This window comes from Phyllobates terribilis, unplaced genomic scaffold (genome assembly GCF_046119375.1).
Source record: "Phyllobates terribilis strain yellow unplaced genomic scaffold, ASM4611937v1 Scaffold_3__8_contigs__length_932513732, whole genome shotgun sequence".
Lineage (NCBI taxonomy): Eukaryota > Metazoa > Chordata > Amphibia > Anura > Dendrobatidae > Phyllobates > Phyllobates terribilis.
Genome location: NW_027362763.1, coordinates 231428587 through 231453856, shown reverse-complemented (window position 1 = coordinate 231453856; position 25270 = coordinate 231428587). Strand labels below are relative to the sequence as shown.

Sequence of the window (25270 nt, the reverse complement as noted above, 5' to 3'; positions counted from 1 at the left end):
ACATAAGAGAGGATACCCATGGTCGAAGAGATGTTAGTAACAATGATTAGATTCATTAGAGGAAACTGTCTTTCTACTTAAACAATATATTGTTCTTTTTCATGTTGCATTTGTGTTAATGAGAAGTTATGAAAGAGAAAACTGGAATACAAAATACAAAGTGTCTACATTGTGACCTGAGATATAAATGTGAATATAAAGCTTAATAAATATTACTATACAGCTCTGGCAAAAATTAAGAGACCACTGCAAAGTTTTCAGTTTCTCTGATTTTTCTCTTTATAAGTATATTTTTGAGTAAAATGTACATTGTTGTTTTAGTCTATAAACTACTGACAACATGTCTCCGAAATTCAAAGCTAAAAATGTTGCATTTATTTGCAGCAAATGATAACGCGTCAAAATGCTAAAAAAGAAACAGCGCTTTCAGACCTCAAATTACTCATGTTTTAACTGTGAAATCAATATTTGGCAATATTTGGTGGACTAACCATGATTTTTAATCACAGCTTTCATGCCTCTTGGCATGCTTTCCACCAGTCTTTCCACGCTTTCGAATAGAAAACTGTTCAGTGGTCTCTTAATCTTTGCCAGAGCTGTAGCAACATTTGGCCTAACCTATAACATTTAAGTAAACATGTTACCTTGCTCAAATGTTCCAGACCAGGCGGGACCAAGAACTGAGGTTCTGGAGGTTTTGTATCTGAAGATTTCCATGGTGGAGAAGAATCCTTCTTCTCACTGTCCTCTAGTTGAGGTGTACCAGGTAGAATATTCTCAACATCTTTATCTGCTTTGGATTTAATGTCTACAAAAAGAAAGACAGCTAAGTGTAATTGATATTCTTGATTTATTCCTTGTATGACTGTGTATTCTTTATACAAGTAAAGCCTCATTCCCCTCTCACTGCTATTAAGATATACATAGAAATGAATTAGCACAGGTGGAGAGTGACATACATTGCTAATGTTAGGGGCATATTTTACCAACCTGGCATGCTATTGTTGGCAGTAGTAGACATAGTATGGAGAACATAGGAGCACCTAATCATTAGAATTCATTATATGAGTGCACGTGATAAGTATTGTGTGCACACTCGTCTGCTCTGTATTATAACAGTCCAGTTCTTATCATGGTGGTAGTATATGTCATGGTTTGGCTTCATCAAATCAACATATCATAACTAGTGTTGAGCGAGCATGCTTGTTTAACCCTTTAAACGAGCACGCTCGGGTGCTCGCCGAGTAGTTTTGGCATGCTCGGCATCTCTGTTTGAGCCACCGCTGCTGCATGTGTTGCGGCTGTTTGACAGCTACAGGCAATCCCTGTTAGGCAATCCCTGCATGTGTCTCCACTGACTAACAGCCGCGGCGGTTCAAACAGAGAGGCCAAGCACGCCGAAACTACTCGGGTTAAACGATCACGCTCTCTCAACACTAATTATAACGATATTTTTGTTTTTACTCTCTGGTAGTATTAATTATACAATATATAATAGTGATATTTGATCATGGTATAGGGATGTTATCTAACATATGTTGTCACTATACAGTGGTAATATTTTGTCACGTATTGTGTCGGTATCTGTTTAAGGTATTGTGGAAGTATTTAGTAACTATACTAAGTCCTAATAAATATATTGTCCCCAATATCTGTTACAGGGACAAATTGTTTGAGGTGTAAGGGGAATGTACCTGATGAAATTCTGTTTTTACAACCTACTCTGTCACCACATTTTCTTGACATGCTAGAATAAATTAATAATAATTTAGGTGGCTCAGTGTTTGGCCCTGTTGCTTTTCAGCTTTGGGGAATTTGTATGTTTTCCTCGTGTTTGTGTAGGTTTCCTCTAGGTATTCTGGTTTCCTCCCACACTCCAAAGGCATGCTGATAAGGAATTTAGATTGTGAGCCCCAATGGGGACAGTGATGATGATGTCTGAAAAGTGCTGTGGAAATTAATGGTGCTATATACAGGAAGTGAGATAAATAAATGCTTGTGAAGATGGTAAGAATGGTGGATGCTAATACTAATGTAAGTATTGTGTTCCTACCCCTGAAGACACCAATCAGGTTATGCTGTGTATTTTAATGAGAATAGTGTCATGTGGTTTTAGATATATTCTGTATAACCTGGTTAATTTATTGTGGGGAATAAGTATTGTTAGGATAATAAACATAGGGTGCAGTAGGAATATAGGAAGTGCAAAGTATAAGTGATGTAATACATACATTAGGTTTTAGGACATAAGGTAGTGGCATAGGATAAGACAGACTTGTTAAGCAGTATAAATGTAATATGTTTAATGTATGCAAATGCAATGTATAGTGTTTGTAAAAGTATATCTGTCTGCTACAGACATAGGGACAGACATAGTTAAGGTTCGGGACAAGCCCCAGTAAAAAGGGAACTGCTTCCTGATAGGGCAGATAGAGAAGTACAGTTACCAAGGTCAAGGAGCTCAAGGCTTGGTACAGCTACTACGAAGAGTGCTTTATTCTCTGGCATACAAGGGATGATGGATGTGGAACCACGTGAAAGGAAGGGAAGATAACAGATCCCGGGTGCACTGTGGGACTGGACCGGAAATCCATGAGGCTGACAAGACCAGTAAATATAGGGATAGTCAAGAAGGAATGGATAGTAATGCTGAACACGTATTATACTAAGGAAACAAGAACTAAGAAGTGTTGTGCCCAATACTGCATGTTATAATCTGATGAACTTTAACTGTCCAGTAAACTTTTGATTCTTGAAACAAAACTGAGTGTTCCCTGTGCAGCGGTTCGTGAAGATGGAAGCCCGGAGAAAGCGGAGGCCTGCGGCCTACAAGTGAGTATGATGCACTCCACATCTGGTAGCACATCTGGACTGGGACAAGTTATTCCTCCAAAGTGCTGGGACGATATGGAGCAGCAGCTCTTCCATGGCTACCGCCCTCTGTCACTTTACACTCATACACTTACACACTCTCTGACTCTATTCTACGACTGACATCCATATCTTCACTCCACGACACAGACCGCTCCACTGCTTTCTACAATGCCACTCTCACATCAGCTCTTGACTTGGTCGCCCCTCTTGTGCATGACAGAGTACGATGAATCAATAGACAACCCTGGCACAATAACCTCACTAAAATGATTCGGCAAGCGTCCAGGGTTGTGGAGCAGCGTTGGAAGAAAACACATTCGCATGATGACTTCACATCATTCAAACAAGCAACATTCGCATTCAAATCAGCCCTCACCTTTGTTAAACAGGCCTACTTCACAGCCCTCATATCTTCCTTATACTACAACCCCAAACAATTATTCAACACTTTTAACTCCCTCCTCCACCCTCCACTGCCCCCTCCCACCTCCCTCATCTCTGCTGAGGAGTTTGCCACACACTTCAAAAACAAGATTGACTAAACAAGGCAAGTCTTTACTGTCTGACCACCACAACGCCTTTGTTTTCCAGTCCATTGCCCTTCCCCCATAAGCTACCTCTCCAACATCACTGAAGGAGACCTTACTGTTCTCCTCTCCAAATCAAACCTCACCACTTGTGCACTTGATCCCATCCCATCCCACCTCCTCCCCAACCTCACCCCCACACTCATCTCATCCCAAACACCTCTCTTCAACCTATCACTAACTTCTGGTACTTTCCCCTCTGCTTTCAAACATGCCACAATCATGCCCATCCTCCAAAAAGCCATCCCTCGACCCAGCTGCTTTGTCGAGGGATAGCCCCATATTGCTGCTCCCATTTGCCTCCAAACTCCTTGAACAACACGTTCATGCTGAACTTTCCTTTCACTTCTCATCTAACTCTCTCTTCGACAACCACCAATCCGGCTTCTGCCCTCCCCATTCCACCAAAACTGCCCTTACCAAAATCACCAATGACTTACTTACAGCCAAAGCTAACAGACAATTCTCTATACTCCTCCTTCTAGACTTGTCCTCTGCCTTCGACACAGTTGACTGCCGCCTCCTACTACAGATCCTCTCTTCCTTTTGCATCAAAGACCTTGCCCTATCATGGCTCTTCTCATACCTTTCCAGCTGCACATTTAGTGTCTCTCGCTCCCACACTACCTCCTCATCCCGCCTTCTCTTTGTTGGAGTCTCTCTACGCTCTGTCCTAGGACCCCTACTCTTCTCAATCTACAGTTAGGTCCATATATATTTGGACAGAGACAACATTTTTCTAATTTTGGTTCTAGACATCACCACAATGAATTTTAAACAAAACAATTTAGATGCAGTTGAAGTCCAGACTTTCAGATTTCATTTGAGGGTATCCACATTAAAATTGGATGAAGGGTTTAGGAGTTTCAGCTCCTTAACATGTGCCACCCTGTTTTTAAAGGGACCAAAAGTAATTGGACAGATTAAATAATTGTAAATAAAATGTTCAATTCTTGTACTTGGTTGAAAACCCTTTGTTGGCAATGACTGCCTGAAGTCTTGAGCTCATGGACATCACCAGACGCTGTGTCTCCTCCTTTTTGATGCTCTGCCAGGCCTTCACTGCGGTGGTTTTCAGTTGCTGTTTGTTTGTGGGCCTTTCTATCTGAAGTTTAGTCTTTAACAAGTGAAATGCATGCTCAATTGGGTTGAGATCAGGTGACTGACTTGGCCATTCAAGAATATTCCACTTCTTTGCTTTAATTAACTCCTGGGTTGCTTTGGCTTTATGTTTTGGGTCATTGTCCATCTGTAGTATGAAACGACGACCAATCAGTTTGGCTGCATTTGGATGGATCTGAGCACACAGTATGGCTCTGAATACATCAGAATTCATTCGGCTGCTTCTGTCCTGTGTCACATCATCAATAAACACTAGTGACCCAGTGCCACTGGCAGCCATGCATGCCCAAGCCATCACACTGCCTCCGCCGTGTTTTACAGATGATGTGGTATGCTTTGGATCATGAGCTGTACCATGCCTTCGCCATACTTTTCTCTTTCCATCATTCTGGTAGAGGTTGATCTTGATTTCATCTGTCCAAAGAATGTTCTTCCAGAATTGTGCTGGCTTTTTTAGATGTTTTTTAGCAAAGTCCAGTCTAGCCTTTTTATTCTTGATGCTTATGAGTTGCTTGCACCGTGCAGTGAACCCTCTGTATTTACTTTCATGCAGTCTTCTCTATATGGTAGATTTGGATATTGATACGCCTACCTCCTGGAGAGTGTTGTTCATTTGGTTGGCTGTTGTGAAGGGGTTTCTCTTCACCATGGAGATTATTCTGCGATCATCCCCCACTGTTGTCTTCCTTGGGCGCCCAGGTCTTTTTGCATTGATGAGTTCACCAGTGCTTTCTTTCTTTCTCAGGATGTACCAAACTGTAGATTTTTCCACTCCTAATATTGTAGCAATTTCTCGGATGGGTTTTTTCTATTTTTGCAGCTTAAGGATGGCTTGTTTCACCTGCATGGAGAGCTCCTTTGACCACATGTTTACTTCACAGCAAAACCTTCCAAATGCAAGCACCACACCTCAAATCAACTCCAGGCCTTTTATCTGCTTAATTGAGAATGACATAACGAAGGGATTGCCCACACCTGTCCATGAAATAACCTTGGAGTCAATTGTCCAATTACTTTTGGTCCCTTTAAAAACAGGGTGGCACATGTTAAGGAGCTGAAACTTCTAAACCCTTCATCCAATTTTAATGTGGATACCCTCAAATGAAAGCTGAATGTCTGAACTTCAACTGCATCTGAATTGTTTTGTTTAAAATTAATTGTGGTAATGTCTAGAACCAAAATTAGAAAAATGTTGTCTCTGTCCAAATATATATGGACCTAACTGTATATGCTTGGCCTGGGACAGCTCCTAAAGTCCCATGGCTTCCAGTACCATCTGTACACAAATGATACTCAAATCTACCTCTCTGGCCCAGATGTCACCTCTCTACTGTCCAGAATCCTAGCATGTATATCAGCCATATCCTCCTTCTTCTCCTCTTGCTTCCTCAAGCTTAATGTGAACAAATCTGAACTCATCATTTTTCCTGATCTTTCTATCATAATAAATGACATCACGCTTTCCCCTATACCGGCAATCCGCTGCCTCAGAGTAACCCTTAACTCGGCCCTGTCCTTCAAACCACACATCCAAGCTCTTTCCCCCTCCTGTCGCCTCCAGCTCAAAAATATTTCCAGAATCCATCCTTTCCTCAACCCTCAATCTACTAAACTGCTTGTGCATGCCCTCATCATCTCCCGCCTCGACTACTGCAACATCCTCCTCTGTGGCCTACCTGCTAACACTTTTGCACCTCTCCAGTCTATCCTTAACTCTGCTTCGCGACTAGTTCATCTCTCACCCCGCTACTCCTCTGCTAACCCCCTTTGCAAATCCCTTCACGGGCTCCCAATTGCCCAGCATATCCAGTTCAAACTACTAACACTGACCTACATCTATAAGCTTTCTCCTCTGTACATCTCTGAACTAATCTCCTGATCTATTACCTTATGTAATCTCTGGTCCTCCCCAAGACTTCCTTCTCTCCTCCACACTTATTCGTTCCTCATCCAATCGCCTCCAGGACTTCTCCCGAATATCCCCCATCCTCTGAAATTCTGTGCCTCAACACATCTGATTAGCCACCACATTCGGATCCTTCAGATGGAACCTGAAAACCCATCTCTTCACAAAAGCTTATGTGGCGCCCCTGAGGGTTCGGTCACCACAGAGGTACTGCACCTCACCCAGAGGTGTGGTGTCTCCCTTCTCTCAGGTAAGGAGGGAGTGCTGCACGGGACCCCAACACCTACATCCAACACTACACTACCAGCAGGAGGGGCAAGACGCAATATAGCTTTCTCCTGAGCCCTGTCCCAGGCAGGGGTGGGGGAAAACCAAAGGTAGGGTGAACCAGTAGTGGGTGTGGGTGGAAGAAGTAGTTTATGGGAGCACTCATCCAGTAGATATATAAAAAGGTAGACATCTTAAAACGGGGAGTTGGAGTCATTGGTTGGGTAGGAATAGTCTGGGAGCAGAGTCTCTGTAGGAGCTCTGCTCCACTACAAGGGCCCAGGACTGAGGCCCAGGAGGGGAGCAGGGAGTAAGCTCCGTTCTGCAGAAGGGATCCTAGGGGAGTACGGTGAGTGCAGGTGGCACCCGTACACCCCGAACCTGCCAAGTGTCAGGAGGATCTAGGCCGCAAGAAGGGGACCGGTCCCTGGCCCAGTCGTGCAGCTTCAAGCCTCGGCTGGAAAAAACGGAGGCTTCTGACTTCTATAGCCAGAAGCCAAACCCCCGCTCCAATCCTAGTAAGGTCAAGCAGGTCTGTGCAACTCCGACGGACAGGGGGGACCTCACAGCTCCCGAACAGGATTCACAGTGGGAAGCGCAGGGCAGGAGGGAGTAAGACCCAGAATGAAGTCGGTCTAGAGAGGTACATAAGAAAGTGGGGTTCCGCCAGGTACACCCGAGCTGCCTGAGGAAGGACTGAACCCCTGCCCGGTGAACACAGTGCGACGCGGGAGGCTTGCACCAGTACAGTGCACCTGTGGACTGTCTAAGAACTGTGAGTAAATCTTGGATGACTGTGACGCGCCCCTGGGCCTGCTGTGTCGCGCAGCGTCTCGCGCACGGGGGCTTACCCGGAACCGGATCAGATGAGGGTTGTAGTCTCCGAGTGGCGGGGACCCGGTCCGTGCCCAGGGAGTCAAACTCAGTGTGTGGCAGTCTTGATAGATGTTATTTGAGTGTCGACTACGCCACCCGTTGATTTGCAGCTATGGAGCTGCCGCTGCAGGGCAGACCGCTGAGGCCGGTGTAGAATTGTGCAGCGTGATAGTATAACCCCCAACGGGAGGGGTATGGCCTCAGGGCAGCCGACGTGGAAGATGGGGGTAGCAGGAACCACTCAGAGACGGTGCGGTGTAATTCAGGGTCTTTACTGGTAACAACGATAGACCCTCCCGGAGTACTTGCTAGCGAACGGGGCCTGGTCAGTCCTTGAGCAGATGGGATCTCCCCTGGCCAGGCGGAGTTGTAGGCCTCCCAAACTGACTGTACTCTTCTGGCTACCTTGCTAGAAGCGGATATAAGTAGCCCACGTCCCTGAGTGTACCGTGTGGTGCTCACCCGTATGGCCGGTGACTCGGGGCCTTCTAATGGCTTCCGCTCCACGATGGCGGTGCTGGTCCCACGCGTGTGACCGTGCCTTCGGGTTTCTGGGCCTGAGGACCTGAAATCCCCTGCCTGTCGGCTTCTGCTGCTGGGTAAGAGTTAGTCCCCACAGCCTCGGACGCCGGGTCCGGTAAGAAAGCTTCTCAGTCAGGGCGAGCTCTGCAGCTGCCAGCCCCTGACTCATAATAGTATTGCTCCCACTGAGCTTCTGCTGTTTCTTCCTATGACTGTTTCTCGTCTCTACTTCTTCTCTACTCACTAACCCTGCCTCAGCCCTAGGTTTTTATAGGGGAAGTCCTTCCCCTCCCAAGACTGGGCAGGAGGTGTGGCATGCACAGGATCCCTGACCAAAGGACCTCCCACCTCCTCTCAGACATAACACTACATTACTGTGGAAACCAGACCCCTGGGGTGCCACATTCCCCCCTAGTGAAATTTAGTACTCCGGGACTAAACATATTTTAGAAAAACATACCAAGGTAAAAACAATAATAATACAATAAGAAAAACATATAAAGATGGTTACGGCATGTCCGTAACCGGGTGCAGTCTTTGAAGAAAAGCAAGGTGTCCATTTCACCAAAACAGGGAGACGTAACCAGGTAGGGGTTTGTCCTGCCCCGAGTCCTTAACAGTCTTTAGTCCGTCCTGGGTTACGCTCCAACTATGTACAAGGATTCCCGGTAAATCCACCAAGGACTCCTGCAAAGAACTAGAAACACAAAATTATACACAAGCAACAATACACAGGTAAACATAAATAAAACAATTTATACACTTCAAATCCTCCAACGTGCGGGTAACTGGCCCCTAGTGGCCCTAGTGGACCTACGGAGCTGACTGTCTAGTCCTGAACTACAGGGTGTAGGAGCTGTCAAGGGTAAACTGGGCAGCTGTCTACCGGCTCTTTGGCTCACTAGGGATATGGCAGGCTCACTGCAAGCAGAGGGTTGATCCTCCTGGTCTGCTGGTGTGGGGTCTTCTGCCTCCTGGACCGGCTGTTCTTCCAGCTCTACCTGTTGCTCCGTAGGTGCTTGGGATGCTGGTTGGAGGAAGGTGAGTACGGGTACCACAACTGCACCATTGACTTGAGTCCAAGACCGAGGGAAGTCCCCGAGCACAGTACTAACCATATCTTCCCTTTCCTCTACGGGTCGATGGTCTTCTTGTTCCTCTTCAGGGTTCCTCAGTTGTTCGGGACACTTCTTCAGGTGGTCCCGGGATACAATGGCTGTGGTTTCCCCTCCGTCTTTACTGATGGTACAAACCTTCGGGTTCTCGTGGCTTGAGGGCAGTACGGTGTACGGGTCCTTCTCCCACTGGTCGTCCAACTTGTGGAGCCGTCTCTTCCTCTTCAAGACCTGCTCTCCGGGTACCAGGGGAACAGCGGGAGCATACTGGTTGTAAGTTTTCTCTTGTCTTTCCCTAGCCTGACAGAGACTTCGCTCCACGCTCTCCTGTACTCTCCGGTACTGCTGCTGCCTCTCTGTGTCCCAGTCTGCTTCTGGTGAAGTGTCCTCGGGTGTCAGGACTCCCATTTCCAGGTCAACAGGTAACTTACCAGGTCTTGCCCTCATTAGGTAAGCCGGGGTACAGTTGGTGGAACCTACCGGGATGTGGTTGTATAGGTCCACCAGATCGGGCAACTTCTCAGGCCACAGACTGCGTTCTTCCAGGGGCAATGTTTTTAGAAGATCCATTACCACCTGGTTCATTTTCTCACAAAGTCCATTAGTTTGCGGATGGTAGGGTGTCGTCCTTATCTTCCGGCAGCCATACAGATTGCAGAATTCCTGGAAGACCTCCGCTTCAAAGGCAGGTCCCTGGTCCGTCAGCACTTGGTCCGGGTACCCGTGTGGACGGCAGAAGTGCTGCTGGAAGGCTCTAGCTGCTGTTTGAGCCGTTAAGTCCTTGACGGGGACGACAACCAAGAACCGGGAGTAATGATCCACGATGGTTAACGCGTAGACGTAGCCACTTCTGCTTGGGGTCAGTTTTACATGATCCAAGGCTACCAGTTCCAACGGTTGCCGGGTGACGATGGACTGCAGGGGAGTCTTCTGGCTGGCACGGTCCTTCCTTCTCAGGTTGCACGGGCCACAGTCTCTGCACCACTTCTCAATGGTTCCCCTCATGCCTACCCAGTGGAATCGCTCGCGCAGCAGGAACTCCAGCTTCTTCCACCCGAAGTGTCCAGCTCCGTCGTGGTATGCCTCCATCACCATGGCTGCGTCTCTTCGTGGCACCACTACTTGCCAGAGTAGTTCATGCGTCCGGGAGTTAACCATTCTGCGGCACAACTTCCCCTTGTAAAGGAACAGTCGACTCTTCTCTGCCCATAGTTGTTTGGCTTCCTCCGGAGCGTCTGGTTCAAGGCAAGCCTCCGGGCGAGTCAGCATCTCCTTCACCAGTCGGACGGCAGGGTCGCTGTCTTGCGTTTCCGCCCAGTTGTAGTGAGGTAAGGGGTTCAACGTAGCAGCCTGCTTACTCCTTACCCGGTGGGAATACTGGATAGTCCCATGACGGTGGAACGCAGGGAGTTCAACTTCTTCCAGTCCCTCCGGATCTTCTCCTTCGTCCGGCAGGTTGGGCATCCTGGACAGGGCGTCCGCGTTGGTATTGGAGCGTCCGGCCCGGTATTTGATTGTGAACTCGTAGTTGGACAGACGGGCCATCCACCTCTGCTCCAGGGCACCGAGTCTTGCCGTGTCCAGGTGTGTCAACGGGTTGTTATCCGTGTACACGGTGAACCGGGAAGAAGCGAGGTAATGCTTAAAGCGCTCGGTGACTGCCCATACTACGGCCAGGAACTCTAGCTTAAATGAGCTGTAATTCTCGGGGTTCCTTTCGGTGGGTCGCAGTTTTCGGCTGGCGTAGGCGATTACTCGTTCCTTCCCCTGCTGGATCTGGGACAGTACGGCTCCTAGCCCGATGTTACTGGCGTCGGTGTAGAGGATAAAGGGCTGGCTATAATCCAGGTACGCCAGGATTTCGTCCCCCGTGAGGGCCATCTTCAGCTGGCGGAAGGACTCTTCTTCCAGCTCCTCCCATTTGAAGGGCGGCTTCTGGTTCTTGGTCTTCCGGGACTGGCCTATCAGGAGGTCCTGCATAGGTGCTGCCTTTTTGGTGAAACCGGGAATAAACCTTCGGTAGTAGACTACCAACCCGAGGAACTGCTGCACTTCTTTTACGCTGGAGGGGCTTGGCCATTCCTTAATTGCGGTGATCTTATCAGGGTCGGGAGCCACTCAGTCAGCGCTCACCACGTGTCCCAGGTACTGCACCTTTGGTTTCAGGAGGTGACACTTGGAGGGTTTCACCTTTAGGCCGTAACTCGCCAGAGCTTCGAACACTTCCACCAGGTGTTTCAGGTGGTCCTCATACGTCTTGGAATATACGATGACATCGTCCAGGTACAACAGGACCGTCTCGAAGTTTCTGTGGCCCAGACAACACTCCATTAGTCGTTGGAAGGTTCCTGGTGCGTTGCAGAGTCCGAACGGCATGCAGGTGAACTCGCTAAGTCCCATCAGGGTGGTGAATGCGGTCTTCTCCCGGTCCGCCTCTGCTACAGGAACCTGCCAGTACCCGCTAGTGAGATCCAAGGTAGAGAAGAAGTTAGCAGATCTTAAAGCAGCCAATGACTCCTCTATCCTTGGTAAGGGGTACGCATCCTTGTGTGTGATACGGTTGATTTTCCGGTAATCTACACACATCCTCATGGTGTTGTCTTTTTTTTCTGACTAAGACTAGTGGAGCTGCCCAGGGGCTACAGCTATCCCTGATCACCCCAGCCTCCTTCATGTCTCTAAGCATCCCCTTGGAATGTTGGTAGTGGGCAGGGGGTACGGGTCGATACCTCTCTTTTATAGGAGGATGGTATCCCGTGGGGATGTGGTGTTCTACCCCCCTTGACTCGCCCGAAGTCTAACGGGTGTTTACTGAACACTCTCTCGTACTCTTGAACCACCCGATAGACTCCTTTTTTGTGGTGTGCGGGAGTGGAGTCAGTACCCAGATGTAGTTGCTGACACCAGTCCTCCATGTTTTTCTTAGAGCCGTTACCTTCCTCCGGGTGAGATGGAGGCAAGGGTTCCACAGATTGTATAGAATTTTGGTTAATGGTATATAATTTGGCTAGCGTGGCATACCGGGGCAGGTACACTTCCCTCTCCCCGATATTTATTATGCGAACGGGCACCCTCCCATGGCGTACATCAACCACCCCCCGTGCTGTCAAAATGGTGGGCCTACTGTCCGAGTAAACTGGTTCTACCATTGCCTGGTAATCCCTACCTCTCAGACCAATAGCTGCCCAGCACCAAATCATCATTTCACTTTTTGGGGGCATGGCAATAGGAAAAGGGTCACACATTCTTACGCTACCAATCTCACCGCCGGAGAGTTCCACCTGTTGCCGTCGCATCAGTGCCCGGATCTCTTTCTGGAGCACCCGCTGCTCGCCGGAGCTGGCGTTCTTGGCAACCTGTTGTAAAAGGAAAATCACCTCTGCAAGACAATTTTCAATTACATTAGTTCCTAGCGTTATCTTTGGGTGACTCTCGTGTTTGTCAATGTCTACAATAATCAGTCCCTGTGCTGCTAGTTCGACTCTACCAATTTTAATGGTCGCCTCTTTAAATCCGATCTGTGGCACGGGCTGACCATTGCTGGCGATGATACTCAAGTCGTCGTCAGGGTAGCGGGTTATATCCGAGTCATTCCAGTACTGCTTGAAGAGCACGTACGGGATGGTGGTGACCTGTGACCCGGTGTCTAGTAGGGCACTCATAGGGATGCCATCCAGTACCACAGGCAAGACTGGACGTCCTCCGACATATTTGTCGCGCCAGTTCGATGGGCCTGGTGATCTTTTTCCTGGGGGTTGGCCCTCTACCCCCAGGTTGTGCCAGTTTAAAGGACAGTACCTTGCCATATGTCCGGGTTGATTGCAGCGGCGGCAGATGGGTCGTCCGTCCTCGTTGTACCGGTCACTGGGTCTTCCTCTGGCCGGTGGGGTCCTCCTTGGTCGACGCCACGGGATGTTCTCCGGTCCGGATGCCAGCTGGATCTTCCCTGGAGTGGAAGCCTGTAAAGACTGCACAGTTCGGGTTAACGCAGCAACGCTTTTAGCTAGCTCTTGGACCTGATGGTGCAGGTCTGGAGCCGGGTCATTGTTCAAAGCCTGCGCATCAGCCCCTACAGGCCCTGCCGACAAGGGCGCCGCCTCCTGCTGGTAAGTGATAGCTGGGCGCCTGTGGGTCACAACGCCATCCGGTGCCGGTTCTCGGAGCACCCGGATGGCTCTGTCCTTGAACTGTGCAAATCCCAGATGAGGGTCCTGTAGGGCCATTGCCCGCAACTGGGTTCGGTGGGCATTGCAATATAAACCCTCTATAAATTGTTCAGTCAACAGCCTGTCCTCGTCTCCCACGCCGTCAGGGTCGGTCTGCTTAACGGCTCTCAGGGCCTCTTGTAGGTTCAGGGCATAGTCCCTTATACTCTCATGGGCCCGCTGTTTGCACCCGTAGAATCTAAGCTTGATCTCGGCTGAGGTGCGGGTATCAAAGGTGTCCCTCAGCCGGGTTAGTATCCCTGCGACAGTCCTCCCCCCAGGTGGCCAGGACTTTACCTCCCTTCGGGCTGCTCCGGTTAATTGGGCCACCAGGATGCTCACTTTTTGCTCCTCTGTGAGGGGGTACACCTGGAAGAGGCTATCCAGCCTTTCTCTAAAGTCCTGCAGGGTATGTGACTCCCCTGAGTACTGGGGTAGCCAGGCTGCCCCCGGGATATAGGGCATGGTGAAAGGCATGACCGCGACAGCGGTGGCGCTGGCGGGGGTTGAAGCGGTGAAGCTCTCCTCCGTATCCGACATCCTTCTCCCCCCTAGTGGACCGTGGCCTACCTTGCGATGATCTTCTTCCGTAGGCCGCGGCTCCGCAGTGGATCGTCAGGGTTGAGGACCTTCCATCGCGCTCCGGTGACGTCGGCGTCTGCTGGGCTCCTTCCAGGACCTTACGCAACGTCCGAACGTGAGGCGGGGCTTCAGTTCTCGCGGGCTTTTCGGAGTCCACGCCCCTCTTCTTCCCGCGCGGCGTCCTCAACATGGCGTCCAACGGCGGGAAAACTCCACGGATGGCGGGAAGAAGGCTGAAGATGGCGCCGGATGGCGGGAATCTTCACAGATGGCGGGAAGAAGGCTGAAAATGGCGCCGGATGGCGGGAATCTTCACCGATGGTGGGAAAACTTCACGGATGGTAAGTTTTAAAAGTCTCTTTTTCAGGCACGCAGTACCCGGTGGTTGCGGGCACGAAATCCTTCCGACTACGCCAAAGTTGACGCGCCCCTGGGCCTGCTGTGTCGCGCAGCGTCTCGCGCACGGGGGCTTACCCGGAACCGGATCAGATGAGGGTTGTAGTCTCCGAGTGGCGGGGACCCGGTCCGTGCCCAGGGAGTCAAACTCAGTGTGTGGCAGTCTTGATAGATGTTATTTGAGTGTCGACTACGCCACCCGTTGATTTGCAGCTATGGAGCTGCCGCTGCAGGGCAGACCGCTGAGGCCGGTGTAGAATTGTGCAGCGTGATAGTATAACCCCCAACGGGAGGGGTATGGCCTCAGGGCAGCCGACGTGGAAGATGGGGGTAGCAGGAACCACTCAGAGACGGTGCGGTGTAATTCAGGGTCTTTACTAGTAACAACGATAGACCCTCCCGGAGTACTTGCTAGCGAACGGGGCCTGGTCAGTCCTTGAGCAGATGGGATCTCCCCTGGCCAGGCGGAGTTGTAGGCCTCCCAAACTGACTGTACTCTTCTGGCTACCTTGCTAGAAGCGGATATAAGTAGCCCACGTCCCTGAGTGTACCGTGTGGTGCTCACCCGTATGGCCGGTGACTCGGGGCCTTCTAATGGCTTCCGCTCCACGATGGCGGTGCTGGTCCCACGCGTGTGACCGTGCCTTCGGGTTTCTGGGCCTGAGGACCTGAAATCCCCTGCCTGTCGGCTTCTGCTGCTGGGTAAGAGTTAGTCCCCACAGCCTCGGACGCCGGGTCCGGTAAGAAAGCTTCTCAGTCAGGGCGAGCTCTGCAGCTGCCAGCCCCTGACTCGTAGTAGTATTGCTCCCACTGAGCTTCTGCTGTTTCTTCCTATGACTGTTTCTCGTCTCTACTTCTTCTGTACTCACTAACCCTGCCTCAGCCCTAGGTTTTTATAGGGGAAGTCCTTCCCCTCCCAAGACTGGGCAGGAGGTGTGGCATGCACAGGATCCCTGACCAAAGGACCTCCCACCTGCTCTCAGACATAACACTACATTACTGTGGAAACCAGACCCCTGGGGTGCCACAACTGCACTGAGCTGCCTCCGTTCCTTTCTTTCGCCGGTGCCATTTCACTCCCTGCATTACAACGCCCAGCGCACCTCCATTTATTTACACTGCCCTGAGGCCTGCTCCACCTGTGGGGAGCCATTCCATCTCAAGCTGCCCTAACACCTGCCTGAGAGGACTGTCGCAGCGCTGGTGATCCTCACCAGACACCACAGGTGGCGTCACGACAAATCCCCTATAAATATCCCCTTTTTGCACTGACCGCCCTGGGTCACAGACCGGGCCAGCCACCGTGATCTCCCCCAAAAGCAGCCATAAGGCCCGGCTGCCGAGTACCCCACGGCCCTGGGGGTGAGTCACTTACAGCCTGCCATGACCTCTCTGCCACCTCAACAACACCGGAGCTACTGCAACCCCTCAACCTACTATCTCCTTCCACACCATCCTGTAGAATATAAGCCTGCAAGGGCCGGGTCCTCTTCTCTCTGTACCAGTCTATCATTGTTAGTTTGTTTACTGTAAGTGAGATCTGTATTTTATGCTAAACCCCTTCTCATGTACAGCATCATGGAATCAATGGTGCTATATAAATAAATAATAATGTGTTATATTGTATTAATTATGGAATTAGACATTTCTCTGGATATTCATTCAGTACCCCCATTGGGTACCACTGCAGCTTCTGCGCAGCCTGCCATGGCTGTTTATAGATTGTAGATGACATTCAAATGCACAGCAAATTCAGGTAAGATCAACTTATGTTCCTTTTATTTAACAGGTGCTTTACAGCTTTTACACTTTGCTCTGATATGGGACAGCAATTATCAGTGACTGTTGTATGAGAATGTTGAATAAGCTTCAGAATCAGCTTATGTTATGCCATTATAGTTAATGAAATTGCTTCTATTCATGTAAATCTGCTTGATAAGTATGAGGAGGTTCCAAAATAGGGAGGAATCTGGCAACGTAAATTGAGACACCCAATCCTTTTATTCTCTGGCAGATAATCCTCTGCCAGGGGTTCCTGACATCAACCTTCCCCTCTCTTCTCATTGAAAACACATGAACGCTGGGACACATGAGGAGGAATCAGGAGATATAGCTGTTGACCGATTGATTGCTATATCATGTGTATGGGCACCTTAAAGACCCCCATACTCATTAGACTAATGTCTGTTGCACCTGACGATTTCAACAGGTTGGGCCGATGGTCTAATGTGTATGGGGGCTCTGGCAGACTGATGGTCGGGAGAGATGTCAATTGCGCATAAGTCTGATTTCAGACTGCCTATTGTATTGTTCTCTCAGAGCCAAGCCATCGGCCGACATGTCAGTCATCAGCTTTCTCATAGAGAACACAGGAGCTCTCGGCTAAGCAAGTGCTTCTGTATATGCAAGTGATGGATGAGATGACTTTCAGCCAAATGATCAGCCGAAGCATCGTTTAGCTGACAGCCATCTAATGTGTATCACCCAACTTAGATATGTGCACAGAGGATTTATCTAATACATTTATGGAAAATAATCAATCCCATAAGTGGGAATGGGAACAATATACTGCCTCATTAAACTCACCATTATTTTAGAGTTGGACACCTTTTTAGTCTCTGTCCATATTGCACAATCAATGCTGTCAGTAAATACACGCATGTAAATTGTATGTATAAGACCTGGTGATGCAGTGGTCATTTTAATGTCTGATTTCCCGGGGCCACTTTGTCCTTTAACAAACTAGAGTTGACAGCTCTATTATTTCCGGAAAGGTTGTGCTGTTTTTTTCCCTTATTTTAGAAGTGAAGTGTCAATTCTGTTATCATTTGCTTCCATTACTCCCCTAACAACGGCTGCTTTCTACTAATCAGTATAGATAATTGCTGTACTGACATTCTTAATGCCAGTGAGTGAAATGCCTTTTGTGAAATCTTTTTTTTTTCCCCCAGCTTAGCAATTCTGAAAATGAGTGAATTCAGTAAATGCCTTTTATTGCACATTGTCTCTTATGTGTTAATTAGACATAATGGAAAAGCAAACACTTCAGAGTCTGACATCACAAGAGTCTAGCTGCTACATATCACTTCTTCCTGACACTGTTCCTTTCTATTGTTTAGTGCCAGACCACCCTGAAAAAGTTTCCAAAACCTCTGTGAGTTGCTATTTAAAAATGTATAAGTATGCAGTAAATAATTCAACAAGGATCTCCACTCCTCGTGCAGCTTCAGTATCTCAATGCTCTGATGCTTTGTGTTCTAGATGAGAGGTAATTAAATTATGTGAATTGAGTTGTCTCATAGTGCCTTAACAATCTGCAGTGAAGTCTACTTGCTTCTAAAGTTCATCAAATCTGTGGATTTTTCAATGGAGTCTTATCATCCTCTAATCTTTAACATCACTTGTTCTTGTCTCGTAACAGACTATAGGCTCATACAAACTGATGCTTTTGATTAACCTTTGCTGAATCTAACTTATATACAAGGAATGGTAAAAATGGGTTTAAATACCCATTTTATAATGGATGCTATTGTTATTCCTCTCTTGACAAGTCAAAGACGTCCAGCAGTGCATTGCTTGGGAGGAATTTTCATGTTACTCATGATTAACTAATAACCATCATTAACCATCATTCTACATGTGGATCTCTTCCTCTATAATTGAAATGATTGCAACTCCAACAAATCAGTAAAAAGTAGAGATGAGCGAATCTCAAGATTTGAATTCACCAAATTGTGCAGATTTTACAGTAAAATTTTATTTGCAGCGAATTTATTTTTTGTGAATTGAATGTTCCATATTGGATCTGAAGCCTGGAGAGACTCCGAGGCATAATAAACGTAAGATGTAGAAAAAAAACTAATGCTGACATCACCATTCACCTCCGCAACTTGCGCTCCTTCATATAGCCCTCAGCATATCATATTACCCCCACCGCACGCTGCATCTTCATGCTAGGCCAGGACTTCTGACCACCATTATGCCAAAGGTGACCCTGCGCATGCACAGGATTGTCCAGGGCATAGTCTGGGCCGGAAATCCGGGTTTAGATTGTTCAACATATAGTTGTGATGTCACAACATTGCCGCAACCTTACAAGGCACATGCACAGAAACTTTCCATGCTTAGTGGTCAACTCTAGGACTAGACTTCTAGCCACAACTTTGCGTGGTATGTCTCTGTACAAGTGCATTGTAAGGTCATCCCAGGCCTAGTCTTGCCCAGAAGTTTTGGTCTAGCAGGAAAATGCAGTGCATGCCGATGGTGAGAAGATGTGCTGATGACTATATGGGGGGGAGTGAACAGCAGAGGTAGCCGGAGAGGTTGGCGGTGAGTATTATTATTATTTTGTACAGGGAATATGTGAGCAGGTTTTTGCTATGTAATCCAACAGCAGCATAATGTAGTAACAGAGAATCTGATTCGAGTGATGTATCACTTAGTTTACTGGCTGCTTCGTGTGAAATGATCAATGATTTGATTTTTGCTACATTCTCTTTTGTGTTTTTTCCTTGCAAGCAAATTAAATGAAGATAATAATACCAAAGAATTTGTGATTGCAATCATTTTCAGGAAGAAACTGAGTATTATCTGACAGAATTGCAGGGGTGCCAATACTTTTGGCCACCACTGTATATATACTTACTTAATTTATGATATCATCCTGCGGTTTGTCTCTTTTAGTGTTTTATTCATTGTACCTTAATAAAGATTTATTTATATTTTATCTTAATTTTTGTAATTATTTTTTTGTTAGTGGTTATATGTAGTCTAATGTTCAGAAATAGTGTTGTTCCTCATGTGAACACTTATCATGTCTTATCCTGAAAAGTCTCCTGAAATAACAACAGGTTTGCTTTAAGCTGTAGAATAAATAACAGTAACCACTTTATGTCACTTTTTTGTGATGTTGCAGCATTCAAATAAATTAATTTATTTTTGTCTCACTCATTCATCTGGTTTGTTGCAGTTCCGAGCAATGGCATCAACTAGTAGTAATGTGCATTGTGCTTAGAGTTCTAATAAAGGGAATAAGCAAAGAAATTAAGAAAGGTCTTGGGAAGAGAAGAATTCTGACATGCACAAGTAAGAGAATTGGTAAGTAAAGAGCAGGTTTATGAATTAACCCCTTAATGACCAGAGCATTTTCCGTTTTTGCGTTTTCATTTTTTGCTCCCCTTGTTCCCAGAGCCATAACATTTCTATTTTTCTGTCAATATGGCCATGTGAGGGCTTATTTTTTGCAGGATGAGTTGTACTTTTGAATGACATCACTGGTTCTACCATATCATGTACTGGAAAATTGGGAAAAATATTCCAAATGCGGTGAAATTTTTTTTTTTACAATATTCATTGAATGCTAAAACTGACCTTCTATTATTATTCTCCAGGTCATTACGCGTTCGTAGACACCAAACATGTATAGCTTCTTTTTTATTTAAGTAGTGAAAAAAAGAATCCAAAGTTTGCTATAAAAAAAAAAAGAAAAAAAAAAAGTCGCCATTTTCCGGGACCCGTAGTGTCTCCATTTTTCGTGATCTGGGGCTGAGTGAGGGCTTATTTTTTGCGCGTCAAGGTGACGATTTTATTGATATCATTTTAGGGTAGATCTGATGTTTTGATCTCCCATTGTTGCATTTTATTTCAACGCTGCAGTGACCAAAAAAATGTAATTCTGGCGTTTAGAATCTTTTCTACTTACGCCGTTAACCGATCAGATTAATTCTTTTTTTATATTGATAGATTGGGCAATTCTGAAGGCGACGATACAAAATATGTGTATGTGGGTTTTTTTTTATTGTTTTATTTTGAATGGGGCGAAAGGGGGGTGATTTAAACTTTTTATATTTTTTATCTTTTTTAATATTTTTAAAAACCTTTATTTTGCACTTTCTGCTTGCTTCTATAGTCTCCATGTGAGACTAGAAGCAGCAGTTATCTGATCCCCTCTGCTACATACAAGCGATGAGCAGATCGCTTCTATGTAGCAGAAATGCTCACTTGCTATGAGCACCGACCACTGGGCGCCGCTCATAGTAATCTAGACATGACAAACAAAGGGGTTTGCTGCTGACGCCGAGTTGTCATGTCAACCCATCGGTGACCCGCGATCATATGTGCATACTCATATATAAACAAAGTACAACGATATGTGCACAAAGAGGGAAGAGGCACATGACTGTCCCGGTCACCCTCTTACACTGAACCGGGGGTTCCGATGTGGTGCGTACTAATACGCACCACGTCGGAAAGGGGTTAAATAAAGCATTGAGTTGTCTGGCGGTGTCTTGGCTTAGAGTAATGCTTTGTTGTTATAATTATTATAATGTGTCTGAAAAGCTGTTCTATCAATACATTTCAGTTAACTGATTCATTGCAGTTGGCAACACTTATATTTTCTTACAACTGTTTTTGTGCATGGGGTCCATTTTTTAAAAAATTATTAAATGACAATTGTCTTAGACCTCATTCACACGTCTGTGTTGCACGAATGTGTTGTATCTGTTTTTTTTAACTTCTACAAGACGCTACTATTATGCTCTATGGTGCTAGTCACATGTCTTTATTTTCTCACTGACCGTGTGTTTACTGGCAGCACGGATGACAAGGGCCAATACAGGTCTATGGGCAGTGAAAAATTTGTAAAGCACACGGAGGGCGTCCTTAAAACTTCCTTGTGCTGTACATATTTAACATTGAAAAGTATAGGAGAGGCTTTATCCATCAATGAAAAACACTGAGGACACATAGATGGTAAAAATGGACATACAGTACAGACCAAAAGTTTGGACACACCTTCTCATTAGATTTTTCTGTATTTTCATGACTATGAAAATTATACATTCACACTGAAGGCATCAAAACTATGAATTAACACATGTGGAATTATATAGTTAACAAAAAAGTGTGAAACAACTGAAAATATGTCTTATATTCTAGGTTCTTCAAAGTAGCCACCTTTTGCTTTGATGACTGCTTTGCACGCTCTTGGCATTCTTTTGATGAGCTTCAAGAGGTAGTCACCGGAAATTGTCTTCCAACAATCTTGAAGGAGTTCCCAGAGATGCTTTGCACTTGTTGGCCCTTTTGCATTTACTCTGCGGTCCAGCTCACCCCAAACCATCTCGATTGGGGTCAGGTCTGGTGACTGTGAAGGCGTAGCACCCCATCACTCTCCTTCTTGGTCAAATAGCCCTTACACAGCCTGGAGATGTGTTTGGGGTCATTGTCCTGTTGAAAAATAAATGATGGTCCAACTAAACGCAAACCGGATGGAATAGCATGCCGCTGCAAGATGCTGTGATAGCCAAGCTGGTTCAGTATGCCTTCAATTTTGAATAAATCCCCAACAGTGTCACCAGCAAAGCACCCCCACATCATCATACCTCCTCCTCCATGCTTCACAGTGGGAACCAGGCATGTAGAGTCCATCCGTTCACCTTTTCTGCGTCGCACAAAGACACGGTGGTTGGAACCAAAGATCCCAAATTTGGACTCATCAGACCAAAGCACAGATTTCCACTGGTCTAATGTCCATTCCTTGTGTTCTTTAGCCCAAACAAGTCTCTTCTGCTTGTTGGCTGTCCTTAGCAGTGGTTTCCTAGCAGCTATTTTACCATGAAGGCCAGCTACACAAAGTCTCCTCTTAACAGTTGTTGTAGAGATGTGTCTGCTGCTAGAACTCTGTGAGGCATTGACCTGGTCTCTAATCTGAACTGCTGTTAACCTGCGATTTCTGAGGCTGGTGACTCGGATAAACTTATCCTCAGAAGCAGAGGTGACTCTTGGTCTTCCTTTCCTGGGGTGGTCCTCATGTGAGCCAGTTTCTTTGTAGCACGTGATGGTTTTTGCAACTGCACTTGGGGACACTTTCAAAGTTTCCCAATTTTTCGCACTGACTGACCTTCATTTCTTAAAGTAATGATGGACACTCGTTTTTCTTTACTTAGCGGCTTTTTTCTTGCCATAATACAAATTCTTACAGTCTATTCAGTAGGACTATCAGCTGTGTATCCACCAGACTTCTGAACAACACAACTGATGGTCTCAACCCCATTTATAAGGCAAGAAATCCTACTTATTAAACCTGAGAGGGCACACCTGTGAAGTGAAAACTATTTCAGGTGACTACCTCTTGAAGCTCATCAAGAGAATGCCAAGAATGAGCAAAGCAGTCATCAGGGCAAAAGGTGGCTACTTTGAAGAACCTAGAATATAAGTCACATTTTCAGTTGTTTCACACTTTTTTGTTAAGTATATAATTCCACACGTGTTAATTCATAGTTTTGATGCCTTCAGTGTGAATGTACAATTTTCATAGTCAAGAAAATACAGAAAAATCTTTAAATGAGAAGGTGTGTCCAAACTTTTGGTCTGTACTGTATGAATAACAGACTTATGGCAAAAACGTACACACGAATGACACAATGATGCAAAACACTGACAGCGGTGGCTTTAATACCCAGATCAATCAGTTTTTCTAGTGCAACTTAGAAAATTAAACTTATTTTTCCTTTAGATTGTGGAAAAATTGAGTCCGGAAAATTAGGCGAGGGTCACACTCCAGTATTTTCTCTCATCTGAGAGAATCGGGCCGATAATGCTAATCACACTCTGATCAAAGTTTGATTAGAATTTTATCATAGTGTGTTCTGATTTTCTCAGATGTGGAGAAGATGGAAAAAAAATCTCCATTTTGTCAGCCTGTGAAGATCCGACTGCACTCAGATGTCATCCGAGTGCAGTTCGATTTTTTTTTTTCACTGACTCATTGATTTGCATGACCGAGTGCGATCTGAATATCGTATGCAAACTCACCAAGCTGCCATTTTTCCCCGGGCCAAAAAAATGTACATCTGCTCCATAGAATAACTTTGGTCCTAGTGAGATCCCATATTTTGTCGGATCGCATGCAGACACAAAATACAGTTGTCTGCATGAGCTCCTACATGGTGCAATTAACAGTTCCAATACTGGTCTAGGTTTCACAATGACCCTCAAGTAAAAGGGAATTCCAATAAATAATGCATATACTGTATGTATCATTTTTCATTCTAAAAGAAAAATATTCTATCAGTGTTACTTTTGCACTGGCGGACACAGACAGAAAATGGCCTTTGTGCAAGAACAGTATAAGGGCTGTTTGGAGTCCAATAGATCATCATAATACACATTTCCACCTATTTTGGAGGTGGAAGTGGGCCCCCTTAATGATTGGGCACAGGTTACACCAATAGTATTTCTACCCTTACTTTTGGGCCATAGTTGTACATGCATTACATGTGTCCAGTCCAGTGTCTAGACCTTCCTGCAGTTCTGCTGGTTGGACCTATATCCAATCCCTGTTAAGTAAAATTGCAGAAAGTCGACGTACTGTCGCCATAGTACGTTTACAAAAGTGTATTTAAAAACTTTCACTTCCCAAGTATTCTAATACAAAAATACAATGGTGCATGAATGTATCTGTTCTATTCAAATGTCCGTAACTATGTGTTTATGAAGGTGTGCATATCATCGGTAAGAAAACAAGGAAAGTGAACCTATAAATATGAAACGAACACAATAAGAGGCGATCATAAATAAACATCTTCCTTCTTTTGCTGGTCTGATGCTACTGCTACGTTATACTACCCTGCATAATCAATGCCTGCTTAAAATCAAGAACCATTGTTTATTGACTTACCTTGAGAAGCCATGGAAGCAACCTCTTCAAAGAAAGCTAGGTTAAAAGCAATACCTTCTTCTCTCTGCCGAATGGAAGGCAGAACTCAGCAGGTAGTGTTACTTCAGAGGCTTCCTACCTGGTGTTATGTTCCACAAGAACAGGTAGGAAGCGACTTTTCCATCTCATGTTGCAAACTCATGTATAATATGACTACCGCTCAAAGAACAAGGGAATCAATTAGAAGAAATATTCATGGGATGAAGGGTGTCAGTGTGCACTATATACTGTACACATAGAGACATGAATTAGTGCAGAGAAGAGAATCTCATGTGCAATTGTACAGTTTTGTTTAGGATAGCTTGCACTTAATTATGCCATCATTCATGATAAAGGAGTTGGCAGGACGGGATTTCCATGCATATCTCTCATGTTTTGTAATCTACAAACACATGGCTGAGAAATGAGAGCTGGAAGCAGTTTACTATCTGCAGGAGCTTTTCATTTATGGAAGATTGGTGACTGATTGGACTTTTCCATACATAATTAATAATGTATAATGAAAACAATCCCATTTTATTTCCACAGCTATTACTCAAGTGTGTCACTCACGCATCAAAGACCACATTACTTACCCTTGACTTGGGATTTTTTTCTGAAATCTATTCCAATTACTTTTCCTTTATTCCCTTTTATTACTTGGTTTCAGTTTATCTTCTATTGTTTATAGTTTTTACCAATCCTTACAGAATATTTGTGGTCAACATTTGATTTTCTGCCTCTGATAAATGAAACTGCAGACTTGCATCTTTTAACAAATTTGGCACAACTAACCCCAAAAATCTCCACCATTGCAATTGGTGTAAAAGATGTCAGTAACTTGTAGGATTCATGCCTTTCTGCAGTTTTGTGCCATTTTTCATAGATTTCACAGCAGCCTGATATTATTTTAATTCATTTTTCAAAATTTGACGTACCTGTACATCCAGTTTTGCAGGGAGTTCCTGCAACTGGATGTACCAGATTGTCCTGGTGATCATGTGAGTATAGGGACTGTGCCAGGCACAGTCATCATGGGAGCACAGCTTAACTAATAGCCATGCTCCCGCTGTAGCAGCCAGGGCCAGTTCCTGGCTGTGTAACCCTCCAAGTGTCAC

General features: G+C 45.9%; 1 protein-coding gene across 1 annotated transcript in view; it reads right to left on the bottom strand.

Annotated features, from left to right (window-relative positions):
• Positions 1-24336, bottom strand: part of LOC141258053 (phospholipid scramblase family member 5-like) — a 179627-nt gene extending 155291 nt beyond the window's left edge. The window contains exons 1-2 of the mRNA XM_073673052.1: positions 24135-24336; positions 645-808 (exon numbers count right to left, since the gene is read on the bottom strand). Of these exons, the coding sequence (XP_073529153.1) occupies positions 645-808; positions 24135-24147 (177 nt within the window). The 5' untranslated portion in view covers positions 24148-24336. The remainder of the gene's footprint in view (positions 1-644; positions 809-24134) is intronic.
• Between the last annotated feature and the right edge of the window lie 934 nt (positions 24337-25270).